This window comes from Mchenga conophoros, linkage group LG20 (assembly GCF_057382185.1).
Source record: "Mchenga conophoros isolate Kocher_MC1m ecotype Shallow Benthic linkage group LG20, M_conophoros_male_GT1.1, whole genome shotgun sequence".
In the NCBI taxonomy this organism is placed as follows: domain Eukaryota; kingdom Metazoa; phylum Chordata; class Actinopteri; order Cichliformes; family Cichlidae; genus Mchenga; species Mchenga conophoros.
The window spans coordinates 31539341-31553367 of record NC_140545.1 but is presented as its reverse complement, the minus strand read 5'-3'; the positions used below and the strand labels follow the sequence as shown (position 1 = coordinate 31553367).

At 38.8% G+C, this 14027-nt stretch overlaps 1 protein-coding gene across 2 annotated transcripts; it reads left to right on the top strand.

The window, feature by feature from the left end:
- The first annotated feature begins 8080 nt into the window (after positions 1-8080).
- On the top strand, positions 8081-13759 carry mul1 (mitochondrial E3 ubiquitin protein ligase 1). Of its 2 annotated transcripts, none has more exons than XM_085259191.1 (5): positions 8081-8300; positions 9953-10098; positions 10187-10274; positions 10370-10490; positions 11973-13759. In XM_085259191.1, the coding sequence occupies exons 2-5, from the start codon at positions 9979-9981 to the stop codon at positions 12700-12702; spliced, it is 1059 nt and encodes a 352-aa protein (XP_085115317.1). In that variant the 5' UTR covers positions 8081-8300; positions 9953-9978; the 3' UTR covers positions 12703-13759. The 2 variants fall into 2 exon arrangements, with proteins under 2 accessions (XP_085115317.1, XP_085115318.1); XM_085259192.1 differs by lacking the exon at positions 8081-8300 and adding an exon at positions 8337-8579.
- The last annotated feature ends 268 nt before the right edge of the window (positions 13760-14027 follow it).

Genomic DNA, 14027 nt, shown 5'->3' with positions numbered 1-14027 from the left:
ATACTTACTGAGGGTGCTGGTTTAGTTCCCCGGGTAGAGCAGGTGATCCATATACTGTAAGGCTAATCCAGAGACCCAAGTTCAAACCTGCCTTAATACATTTGCTGCATGTCTTTCTCCAGCTTTCCTGTCTTTATGCCTCTATCACCCTGAAAGCTAAAAAGTCCCAAAATCATTTTTTATTGCTTACCAAAACTGGAGGATGGACTGTTTGTACAATTAAACACAAAAGAAGTCTTGTTTTACTAACTGCATTAAACGTGCTCTAAATAATCAAAGTTGAGAGGTCCAGTTCTATAATACAAATGAGCTGTCCTGTAATGTACTAATAAAAGGCTAGAATTTAACTTAGAAAAACTCCAGGCCCCAGTCCCCTATGCTACCCTGAATTTGATAAGCAGCCAAGGAAAATAAAATAACTCAAAATGTTAGAAATATTCCAGTGTTAGAAAATCAGCACTGCTTAGTGTTAGCCATTGTTAATCTTCAAAACTGACTAGGTTACTTGTAAACATATAACACTGTCAAAAGTGTTAATTTAACACTCAACAGTGTTGTATTTACCACTCAGAGGTGTGGACCCATATAGACACTCTCCAGTGTTAATTTAACACTGGAGATTTTGCTGTGTACAAGAGGAAAAAAGCTGGGTTCACTTAAGAAGTTACAATGTATCTTCTTGAAATCTGTTCAAACTGGGATCGACAAAGTCAGAAGATTTGCAAGCAGACTTTGACCTAAGGTTGATTAAAATGTGTTTATTCGCTGTTAGTTGCAGGAAATAAAAAACAAATCTTTTATCATCATCATATCACTTTCTCTTCTACCCTTGAAAATGTGCATCAGTTATCAACTCACAAGCAATCCAGGGTGCAGAAGGTTATCGTAGCAAACCAATTACTTTCCCTAAGCGACATCCCTGCCTCACCTCTGAAATTCTTTTTCCTTATCCTCAGTTTCGACAGAAGACATTCTTTTATCCAGGCCAACATATTCTACGTATTTCTGTCTAGCAAGGCAGCCTAATTGAATTGGGCTCTCTCTTCATCACGCTACACTTACCCAGTGCAGTGTAATCAATGTGCAGGGTCTGGCAGAGAGGGGCCCAGCTCTTACATGGCTGATTTATGGTTGTACGTGAGGGCGACAGCAATGCAGGCAGCCGTAGCTTAAAGAAAGCGCGAGAGGGAATAGTGACAGAAAGGCTGCTGTGTTTTTCACGCATCAGACTGCCGCTATCAATAACACACCCACGGCCAATCAAAAATTAGTCTGACAAAAAATGACAAAGTAGCATTACAGAATGTTTGGTAGAGCTGAAGCCTTTTCTTTGTTTACAAAAACAGGAAGTAAAAGCCTCAAGGGATGAAAATCAATATCACCTAATTTCCATACTATAGATTCTCTAGCTTTGGCTGAATACGTAATTCAGTTCAAGTGAATCATAGTTTAATGAAGAGGGAACGTGCAGGACATTATAGAAAGGAGGCTTATTCCCGTCCTTGCTCAGTAGAAGGGGACAGTCACAGGAGACATGCAGGTCAACTCCCCCTCGTTTAATCCTGCACTATAGAAGTGGAAGAGTGCTGTGCTGCAGTAAGTGGTTGTTTTAAAGGTCAGTGAAAAAATAAGGCAAAAATAATGAGGCAATTAGCCAAGACATTAGAAGCAAGGGCTAATTAATACATGTTAATTAGAATTATTTTAAGTATCTGGATGTGGATTCTTAGCACAAGAAAATAAATAAATAATGAGACATATGAGGAGTCTGATATCTGTTCATATGCTTTTTAAAGGGGACCTATAATGTATGTCTTTCATTTCTGCTATACCCAACACTGGGCAAAAGTCTTGAACCATCCCTCATTACTTTAATATTTGTTCCTCTGAGCTAGACTTTCTTGTAAGTTTTTTAAAGTGGTCTTGAGCAACAGACTTTCTGAGACTCTTTCAAAGATTTTCTTTGGCATTGGCTGTTTTTTTTACTCATTTTTGTCCATTTTTAGAGGAATGTTTTTCATTTATTCGTCTCATCCACTTAGCACTGTCCTGTGAATCATTCAATCATAAAATGTGCCTAACCAGTGTTGTGTCTACACATAATAATATGTGTAGACACAACACCTCAGATAATGAGGGGGAAAGTAGCAGGTGGGAACACAGCTGAGGATACTTAACATAATGACTCAGATGGAAGTAAACTAAAGACACCAGACGACAACAATAAAAACAGGAAGTAACAAAACACAAAAACAGAGACTAAAGACACAGAACAAATGAGAGGCAGGAATACATAGAAACTCAATGAACTGAATATAAACCAAAACTGTAACTGTTAACAGAACTGGATGTTCAAAAGAACTAAACCCAGAGAAATATAAATATAAAGAAATACTATTATTAGAAAAATGCAAAAAAGAAATGATTCTCAGAAGTTAACAGAATAATCATTTACAGAAAACCTGCGATCCAATACTCAGAGACCCTGACATACGGTCAGCAACAGAAATGCTCTGCTTCATAGTTTGGTTGTGACAAGTGGTTATTTGAGTTTCTGCTGTGACCCAGCATTTTGAGTTCATTTTGTATTTTTTGATTTCTTATATTGAATATATGCTCAGTGCTTAGGGTTTGGTTGTGTTTCATTCTAGTTTTGTTCCTTCTATCATTCCTGATTCATTTGTAGTTTCTTGTCTTCTCTGTCAATATGTCATGTGTTCCTTGTTTGCGTGCTTCATGTTGTCAAGCTTGTGTGCCATGTCTAAGTCTCTCAATGTTTCCTGTTTTATTTTGAAAGTCTGGTGTTTCCATGTTCAGCGTGCTTAGTTTTACTCTTCCCCTGAGGTGTCATTATGTTCATTTGTTTCAGCTGTTTCCACTGTATTTCCACTTCCCCTGATCACCTCCTGTGTGTATTCAGTCTGTGTGTTGTCATTCAGTCTTTGTCGGGTTGTTTGTGTTTCCTCCGTTAAGTTTCATGTATGTCATGATTCTGCTCAGGTCATGTTCCATGTTTTAGTTTTTCATATGTTCCTGGTCTGTTATCATAGTTCTCCCAGTTTAGGTTTTAGTTTAGTTTTACCGTTCGCTTTATTTTTGTTCTTATGTTATCGGCCACAATAAAAGGCTCGCTTTTTGTTTGAAACTTAGTTCTGTCTCCTTCAGTGTCTGCATCAGCTAACGCCTGCCTGTTAAACATGCAACACACCCATGCCACATTCAAAGTTATTTAAACCTTTGTCCTCCCTCTGATGCTCAGTTTGAACTTCATCAGGTTGTTTAAACCATGCCTACATGCCTGATGCATTTGCATTAAAATGCAGTTTTACCTAATAAAGTGTCCCGTGAGTGTGTAAGATTACTATTGATCTTCATGTTAGCTGTAATATGGACATAAACATGCAGCATTTTCCTGAAATGTTCATTTATTTTTAAACCACATTTTGGATGTTGCATTTTCCTTCATCTCATATTTGCACTATGATAACTGCACATTATGCATACCAGTATATTCAGCGGTATCAGGAATACTAGTGTTTCATTGCATGTTGCAGCTAAAACCTTTTCATGCTTTCAAGGGCAAAATATATGTGAGACACCACAATAAAGTCATTGCCAGCTACATTCATTATACATCCTGTGCTCCTCTTGAGTAATGCTCAAAGCAGTCCTCCGGCTGCAGAACGCCGGCTCATTTCAGTGTTTTTCTCAAATAATATGCTTTTCAGTGGATGAATAAGCAGCCTGTATGCATGTGCAGAAGTAAAAGCAGTTAGTATTCCAAACATGTTTTACATTTAAATTCTTCAAATCTTTTGATTGTTTGCTAATTTTTGATTAGCTTATTAACACCAAATATTTTTTGTCAATGAAGGCACTTTACTGAAGAGTAAAAAGAAAAAGACTTCTAACTGATATTGTCTTTAATTTAGTGAGACACTCCTCCAACCACATGTGAGTATTTGGACATTTCAAAGGTCGAGTGGTTACTTCTGCAGTTGTATATTGTAATTTCAGCACCTGTAAGTTACTGTAAGTTTGAAAGAGTATTACAATAAATGAATGTGCCTGCTGTGTAACAGTGAAAAGGAAGGGTGTTGTGGATTTTGCACAGGCAGGCAAAATGCCAGGCTTCTCTGAATCAGTCGCAGCAAATTCCAAATGTCGTCCTTTCAGCGGTGCAGCATCAAGAGGACACATACAATGTTCTTCTCGCCTCTAGTACTCCTCCTATAAAGCTGCTGCCTCCATCTGCTATCTCTATTTCTGTCTGTTTGAAATTAATGTGAATGTGTCAGGCTGGCATTTGAACGGAAGTCTTTCTGTGACTGACACAAACAAAATGAGGTAGTCTTACATGGGCAGAGGGGGGTAATAGAAAGGTAGATTCTCTCCACAAAATAAGGTGACTAATGTTGAAAAGAACTCCCCCAGGACATCCCTGCTCTTTTGTTGAGGTTGAAAATAAGGCTGCAACTTTTCCCGAGAGAAGCAAAGCTCCCTGACTTTGTGAAGGCTGATCATTCAGATGTCAGGTTGATTATGTCAGACTGATTCAGCCACGGGAGTTTTCTGTGACAGATTTTGCTTTCACTTTGCTGAATTTTTAAGATTTTAAAAGGGACGCTAAAAGGATGAAGTGCATTTCAGGGACATTTCAAGAAGTAAATGCAGTTAGTGAATGTAAAGATTAGACGAGTAAAAAGAAATGCACCATTAAAGGCTGTTGCACCTGCTGCTTTCCTTCATTCATTACGTTTTAAACAGCCCATCTGAATAATTACAATGAGCATTTCTGTGCGGTGTGTCTGGCAAATAATTACTGATGTGAAATGAGCTGAGTGCAAGATAACAGGAATTGATCATATGAATAAGAATTATACATTATTTGAAGGCAGAAGACAGATTTTTAGTTCGGACTTACAAAGTTGCAAAATGAAATTGTAAATGCAGACCTTTGTTTCACTAAACATAAATAGATAAATATATTGTAAAAGGATGAAGAAAGCTATCTTTCATGTTGGAGGGTGGCGGACGAGTTCTTAGTAACTGAACAGAGGAAAGAAACAGCCCAGGAGTTTAGGTTGCTCATTTCTATAAGATGAAAGACTGTATGAAAGATAAATGTAGCTTTCAGATCTAAAAAATGAAGCCAGCAGGTGGTGACTCCTCTGGTTGCAAAGAGGAAGGCCGGTTGTTGCAAAGTTCATGAAAAAAATATACCAACATTCCCTTTCTATGATTTCAGTAAACATTATTAAGCTCTGGCACTCTTTCACAGTGTCTTTGGTTCTGTCTTCTTTCTCTCACCCCCAACCAGTTGTAGCAGATGGCTGCTGGAGATTCCTTCCTATTAAAAGGGAGTTTTTCCTTTCCACTGTCACCAATTACTTGCTCCTGGGGGGGTCTTTTGATTGCTTTCTCTGGGTTTTCTCTGTATTATTAAAAAAAACAAATAATTAGCCAAAAGGTGACATCGTGGTGGCTACATCCATTTCTTCTTATTTCTCCCACAAATGAAGAAGTCGTAAAACATCCCAAAGGCAAGGAGAGACAGTGAAAAGAAACAGGAGTAAACACTAGATGTGCATTTACTGAGTGGACAGAGCTCTGAGTGACATCAGATCCATAAGAAACAAACCCAAGTATCTAAAAAGGACAAAATACCAGCAGGGATTTTATCTTGCAACTTTTTATCATTGCTTCATAGTTTTATATTTGAGATGACTTTAGGTAGACATCATAAAAGTAGTTTAAAAAAAACGCCTTTAAAGAACTCTGATACCGTGTTTACAAAATCAACTGCTTTTCTGCAGTTTCACTGTTTTTATAGGATTTCCACTTTATTCAACCCAGCATGACCCAAATTCTTTTAAAATGCTGTTTCAACCAGCAGCATCAAACGTGTGAAAACAGCCTTTTTTTTTAATCCAAAGCTCTGCTTGCTCTGATAGCAGCACTTTTATTGAGTGAAACTGGCTGATGTTTTTTCAGGCAATTCACTCCAACACTGTGCAGTACCACCATTTTAATGGATTGCTGTACGGGGTGGTTTTGACAGCTGGTTGACCTGGTTTAAAAACAAAGACTCAGAAATGATTAGAGATATACAGAGTAGCCAAAAAAAATGATCTGAAAATGTATAAATGTATTCAATACACCCAATGCACTAAGTTTCAGTATTGCACCTAATTCCAATGATTTTTGCCTCATCAAAGCTCTTCTCTTTATCTGATAGATTCAGCTTGAGTAAGCAGGGCATGGCTTTTCAGGCTAAAGAGCCTCCTGCTACAAACTGTGCCAACTGAAACCACAACACACTAGAAATACACCAAGCACATGATGCAATGGGAAAGTGCAAAGAGGCAATATACAACAAAAGATAATTTGGTCATTTAGTTGAAATATGGTTCTTAAGGAGAAATCCATCAAAACAAAAGGCGTACCCATTCTACTGGACTTACTGTTATAAATCTACTGACTCACACTGGACTTAATTTTGTCTGACAGCCACTGTCTCTGTTTTTGTTTTGTTTGTTTTATCCAAATGTAAGTGTGTGCATGAGTGTATACTGAAATGATTTATAAGATGACCCAAAGTCATGGTTAAAGAGTGCCATTAATGCTAGCCGAGAAAACACAATTTGTATGCAGCCTTGGATAAACTGCAGGCAGAGAGGGTCACCCCAGGGCGAGGAAGCCCTCCTACCCTCCAGGAGGCTTTTGGGTACACCTTCACATCTTTATGGACTGGAATATATATCTTTTTTTTAACTGTAGCACTGACTTTATGTCCTCTGCAGCAGCACTAGAATGTTCATGGTGCAGCAGGAGAATTAAAAGACACGAGCAGAACAACACCAGGAACATTAAAAAAGAAATCAGATCAGCGGCAGGTCTAAAGGAGATATAATGAGAGGATGTGTAACTAACATTCATTTTAATGTTTAGAATTTGCATGACTGGCACGCCCAAAGCTGTCATTATGTTTGTATGCATGTATGTAGTCTATGCTTGTTTGTCTCTAGTTTGTTGCAGATTTTAATGCATTTTAAAGACCCGTGGCAATCAGATGGCATCAGTGCCATCAGTGCTGCTTGTCCCTATACAAAAAAAGGGGGAAAAATCAAAGCTGCACTTTATTGCTGGAAAAATAGGTCTCAGTGCCTTAGCTAAGGTAAACACAATGTCTAGTAAAAACATAACAGTTGCTGACATACTTGTTTTGTTTAGATCTGACTACTGCAACTCCCTCTTTATGGCACTGAGGAAAAGTGGCTCTCGATCTCACCTCAAATAGAATTCAGCAGCTCAGCTTCTTACTGGGTTTTCAAACACCCAAATCGTGGCTTCCTTCCACTGGATCTCTGTTTGTTTTAGAATTTTTTTGCACAAAATTTCACTGATCACTTCTAAAGCAGAAATCCTGAATCTCAAGTGGGGCTTCTCTGGGGCTTAAATCTAAAGGTGACCCTGCTTCTGCCCCAGCTATGGGAAAATCTGCTGTTGGAGATAAGGCTTTCATATTAACTTCACTTATTAAAACACGTTTTTTATAGATGCGCTTTTTCTGTTGCTCTCTTTTTTGTTTGTTTGTTTGTTCTGATTGATTTTAATGTTTCATTTGCATAGAATTATGTCTATTGACATTTTAGCTCTTGAGTTTAACCTTGGCTTTTTGTTTCAATTAACCTTTTGAGTAGATGATTTTTTTTTTCTTTTTTCTTTTCAGTTCACTTTAGTTTCTGTTAATTTCCAGAGTGATTATGCGCATTTCATGTTAGTTTTTATTATTAAATTAGTCCAATTTCAGTGTAATTTTGAGCATTTTTATGACTATAATGTGGAAGAAGTCCGATTCAGATATAGATGAGATGCTTTTAATGTCATATAAACATTCCAGTCTCACTAAAGAAATACACCAAAGCCTCCTGATGCTTGACAGATTTGGCTACACTGATAAAGACTAAAGCATGTACAATTTTTATATTATCTAGTTTTGTAAGCATTTAATATAATTTCAGTTTGTTGTTGTCGAGTTGCAACGTCTGTTTGTTGTTGTTTTTTTATTTCGGTATCTAAAATGTTTTTGTTTGTTTTATTTTTGTTTTGTTTTGTTTTTTTCCTTCTAGTTTTTACTTTAGTTTTATTTAACCTTGGATAGGAGCTGGTATGGCCGTCAAGTTCACGAATAGATGTACGCTGCCACACTGCCATCTACTGGTGGGGAGGCAAAGTGCACGTCGGTGTCTTTCCCGGTGTTGGTGTTGGCTTAGCTGTGGAGACTGCTGTTGTTTCAGGTTTGTTGACAGGAAATCGAGTGTAAATGTGTGGCTGGACAGTCCGTTAAAGCTGCTTTTAGTTGTCTCCTTATGTGACGGCTGCAGCTTATTTCAAACAAATGTCTCAGCCGTCCTTTCATTTCCAGTCAAGGCATAGCTAGCAAACTGCTAATTTAGCCAAGCTAGCTAGTAATGTCAGTTAAGGAAGTGAAGGAAATGATAACTTTAGTCAACACTCCAGCTAACGACTTCGCTTTAAACGAAAGGATATTTACTGACAAAGACTGATATTACCATGTAAGCTGATGATTTAATTGTTAGCACTGAGTAATGTTGTGTTTGCTGAAGCTAACTTGCTTGTCGTGTTAGTTAATGGGGGCTATTTTAGTGTCCAGACTGGAGTAACCATAAACTATATATTTACCGTTTAAGCTGTGAGCGGTTTCCAGTCCATTTAGATATGAAAAGGAGAAAAGCAAAACATTAGGGAGCCGCAGACGTGACTTTTTCAAAAGTATTTATCTACACGCATTCAATTATGGGTAGTTTCAATGTGCTTTATTTGTGAGATGATCCTATTTGAAATTTGCTCTAAGTTGTAACGAGATGCCACGCAACCTTTGCTCTGACGTTCCTGTTTCGGTAGATTTTTAGCAACAGCAGTGGCGAAAGTCTGCATATATTTACGGATTTTTATTGTCATTGCAACACATACTCACATGAGGTGAAATGATTTTTTTCGCTGAGGTCCTGGTTAAAGCCAACAAGAATGAGAGAAAAGAAACAGAAGCAAGCACCCTAAAACAATTTGACAGTGTTCTTTAGTATAAATAAAAACAAAAAGTGTATAGTTCAAAGACACAAGTGGTGTTACCTTTGGCTGGGACCACTAGAGTTCAGCAGTCTTACTGACTCTGCTGGTGTAGATGTCTGTAGTAGTGGTGGTGGCGGCAAGGCAGCATCCAACCATCCTCTGTGCAGCTTCCACCACCTCAGCAGAGTTGCCTTCTCTCCCACAGAGCAGCTGCCGTGCCCCACAGGACATGACAGTCTCCACCACGTGTGTAGCTCAGGACTGAACTCCCAAGTCATATATTTTATGTTTATTTTTTAAATATATATTTAAAAAATCTAAATATGTTTAGATTTTTGGTAGAACAAACAAGACCTTTGAGATTGATTGGTGGAAAATTCCTTTAAAATTTTGAGTTGTGAGGATTTCCTGCTCTTTGTAATCTCATAGTAAATGTGGTTTATTGGTAGTTTGAACTGCTGCACAGTCAAAACTATTTGTAGGGTGTCCATATTGTGGAGTCTAATTGAATGTTTTGGAGTAAAAACAATGGTATCCTATAATATGGAGTTCAAGTGCAGAAAATGGAAATTGCACTTTGTGGTGGCTTTGTAAATGGACAATTTCCAACATTTGTGGTTGATCGGACTGTGGAAAGTAAAAGCAAAGAGTCTGTTGCTTTATTCAACAGAAATCTATGCATTTTCTTTTCATCTTCAGTGTGCTTAAAAATATTACAATGCTGATCATTTTTCCGTGGCTAAAGTGTCTTTTAGTGAGTTCCAGGAACTACTTTGTAGGTCAAACTCTGACAGTTGTGGCCTATTGGACTGACATGAATGATAACTTCCTGATGTGTTCATCTCCTCTCTCACAGCGACCTTCAATGCTGTAGATTTCAGGATGGACTCCAGTGGGAAGCCCTCAACGGCACAGATTGTGGTTTTAGCCACAAGCTCGGCTCTGACCGCATTCTTCTATTCCATTTACAGAAGCAGAGCTACAATAGTTGCCAGATTAAAGGTCAGACATATTTCTGCATTTCTCTGTTTATCATATGCAGGGTGAAAATTCCTTACATTTTTAGTATATATTTATTTTTATTCTACAGGAAGCAAAGAAAGTCTCCCATGACCAAGATTTGAAAACCATCCTGTCTGAAACTCCTGGAAGATGTATCCCATATGCCGTCATAGAAGGTTTGCTGAGCCGTGCGGAAAACCTAAATAAAGTAACTTTTATTTTTATTGGGAGTCCTGAAAAATAATTGACACTTATTTATTGCACACTGCAGGTGTGGTGAGATCTGTGAAGGAAACACTAAACAGCCAGTTTGTCGATAACTGCAAAGGTGTCATTGAGAGGCTGACGCTGAAGGAGGAGAAGATGGTGTGGAACCGCACCACTCACATATGGTAAGAGGTTAAATAAATATGTTTTTTTACAGACAGTCTGAATGTTTTGTTATTCAGCTGAAATAAATAACATTTTCTGTTTTCCACACCAAACATCTGTTTTTTAATTTAAAAAACGGAACTATTTATGCTAAGTGATTTTTGGTTTAATGATGGCATGCAGTTATCAAATTCATTCATAAACATCGACGGAGAACAGGATTACATGCTGACGTTTCGCCGTTGGGAAAAACAGTTGTGTCAGTGTTGTAGTTAGAGGGAGAGCAGATGGTAACGCTGACGCAGACAGCAGCCTGCTAAACAACTCAAGAGCCAAATACTCTGGTAACTAAATTGAGCTTATTTCATGCTGAAGTCACCTTCTTCTCTAATAACTTTTTTTCACAGGCATGACCAAATATTCAGGGAAAAGAAAAACTGCTGCCAACTGTTTAGTGAGTCCCAGCATCCATTTTCTGCTACTTAACTGAGTCGAATGGGTGGCAGTCTAAGCAGAGATGCCCTTTCAAGGCTATCTGAGAGACATAATCTCTCAACCATGTCCTGGTCTGCCTTTCGGTCTCCTCGCAGTTGGACTTGCCTGAAATGTCTCACTTAGAAAGCGTCCTAGTCAGATGCCCAAACCACCTCAAACTGGCTCTTTTCATTGAGGATGAGTTGCAGCTCTACTCTTTTCCCCTGTCTCTAAGAGAGTCAGAGCGGAGAAAGCTTTTCTCCTTCTTATTCTTATTCTCACGATCTTCTTATTCTTTCAGTCTCTACCCACATGTCATGGTCACAGGTGAGGGCAGGAGTGTTGATCGACTAGTAAAATCCAGTTTTGCCTTCACACTCGGATATCTCTTGTCCAAAGCATACCGGACTCTGTGCAAGGGATAAAAGTGCAGTGCATTAAAACAAGTGTTGGGCGTGCATGCTTTTCAGCCGAAGTAATTGAGTATTTTCAGTAACTGTGGAAAAAAATACCAGCTTGAATCTCCCAAAATTGCCTCAAGTTCATTAGGTCATTGCATATTACAAAGGCGGTGTGCAAAGAACGCATGAGGTCCTCAGATTTTGTAGCAGTGACTGTCAGGCTGAGGCAAAAGCAATGACTGTCCATTACTGACCTATATCCTTCTTATTAAATCTACCCTACACGTCGGAAAAAACAAGACAGAGAAAAATGACTTAAAAAGTCATTCGCACTTGAAACTCTTAAATATCTTTTTAAATGATTCTTTTAAAAGCTTTGAAAAATGTTTATATGGCAGTTTTACATAATTTGATTATAAGAAAATTGCCGAATAATCTGAGATTATTATTGTCATGCAAAGAAACTATTTAAAATACACTGGAGCTTAAATAAAGAGCTAATAATCAAAAAAAAAAAGAAAAAAAGCCCAAAATATGGTTGTTTGTCTTTATAAGCTGAGCTTTGGACTGTTGCTGTTTTCTGATGCATGGATAGTGATTATAAATTAATGTAATGTTTCCACACAGGAACAGCACAGAGAAAATCATCCATCAGCGCATTAACACAGTTCCCTTTGCCCTCGGGTCACATGATGACGATATCGCTTCCACAGTCCGAGTTATACGCCCGTTAGATGCAGCGGAGTTGGATCTGGAGACCACCTACGAGAACTTCCACCCCACAGTCCAATCCTTGTCCAGTGTTATTGGTCACTTCATCAGCGGGGAGCGACCAAAAGGCATCCACGAAACCGAGGAGATGCTGCGTGTGGGTGACAGCATCACAGGAGTCGGAGAGCTGGTCCTGGATAACAACCTGATTAAGCTCCAACCACCCAAACAGGGCTTCTGTTATTTCCTCACTCGGCTGGACTACGAGTCTCTCCTGCGGAAGCAGGGGACCAGCGTTAGACTCTGGAGGATTCTGGCGATTGTGTTCGGCATGGCTGCCTGCTCCACGCTCCTCTACATCCTGTGGAAGCAATACATGCATCGCAGACAGAGCAAGAAGGAGAGAAGCATACTTGAGGAGTTCAAGGAACAACAGAGGAAGCGTTTGCGTGAACTTAACATAGAGGAAAGCAGCATATCCCCCACCAGCTGCACTGTCTGCCTGAGCCAGGATCGCTCCTGCGTGTTTCTAGAGTGTGGTCATGTGTGTACCTGCAGCCAGTGCTACGAGGCCCTGCCAGAGCCAAAGAAATGCCCCATTTGCAGGGCATCTATAGACAGGGTGGTGCCTCTTTACAACAGCTAAAGTGCTAGAGTCCTCTCAGCCTGTTGCAGCCATTGTATACCTTGAAGATTATCTTTCAAAAACTGCCTTTTCAGGCTTAAAACAGGCACTTGTTTCTGCTTTTCCTGCGGCAAATCTCTGTGCTGAATAATAGTGCATTTACAGCTCCAATCAAATGTTCAAATCAGAATTGAAAACTGGAAATTCATCTTGATTGAGAAAATGGATTTTCCTCCTGTCATGTTCAGAGTGAAAATGAGGTCTTTGTGTGCTCACACTCTCACAGATCTTGGCCCTGCTTCCTGATAATCTAAGTCTCTGAAAGCATTTTCTGAGGCGGATAAAAATGGGGTTTATCAGTTAAAAAGCTTGAATGTTGTAGAAACATTTGTGATTGTTCAGTGAGAAAACACAGCTTCAAGTGCAGTTGTCAACGGCTTTCTCTGCTTGTTGCCAAATTACACCAACACCCTTAGGAAATTAGTTAAGATTAAGTCACAGCACTTCTATAAATATATGCATTTTAGCACTTATTATCAACATCTTCCTGTCATTCGTGCAAGTACGTGACACTCAACAAAACAAAAAAGTGTTTTATTAGTCAGAAAAGTCAAATTAAAAGTGTCAATCGCCGGTTACGGTTTGATTCTGTTTCATGTTATTACATTAATTTGCTACAAAGAGAAAATGGGCGTCGTACAAAAATATAGCTGCTTTTCATCTGTGTCTCTGAAAGATCATCACAGGGCTTAGAAATTAGCATAAGCAATAAAAGCTGCAGTTAAAACCCCTCCCAGGCCCTTCTGCAGCCTTTCACAGCCAGAGCAGAAGGCACACTTCAATGTTTGAGTATCTCTAAGAATGTCTGTAAGTTATTTTGCATTTGGGAAACTTTTTTTGTTATTGATGTGGATAATCCAATAAGCTTAGCCTTGAGGTGCTTTTGGGAAACGGGCTCATTTTGCTTATCTTAATTTGTTTTGTTTTCCTGCTAGCATTTTTTAAGGGAATGTGTTGTGGTCATTTCTAGCTCTGTGTTTATTCTTTGGCTCCATTAAAGTAGCTTTACATAATTCAATGGTCGAAATTATTTATCTCATACTGGACCTTGGTGCAGCTGCTCAGTTTCTTCACTGTCGGAAACAAGCTGATTTAGCTCCTCCACATTTAAAGCTGTCGTCTTTTATAAAGATACTTTTTGTCATTAGCATCTAAAGGTTTAAAGAAAACTTTGACCACCCAGAGGGCAGTGTTTTAATAGTGGATGCTGCTGTTTAACTTTTCTTTCCCACCAATTCCTAATCCCAATTGCCTGTATAACTAGGAAAGTTTCACTTATCTGTTCC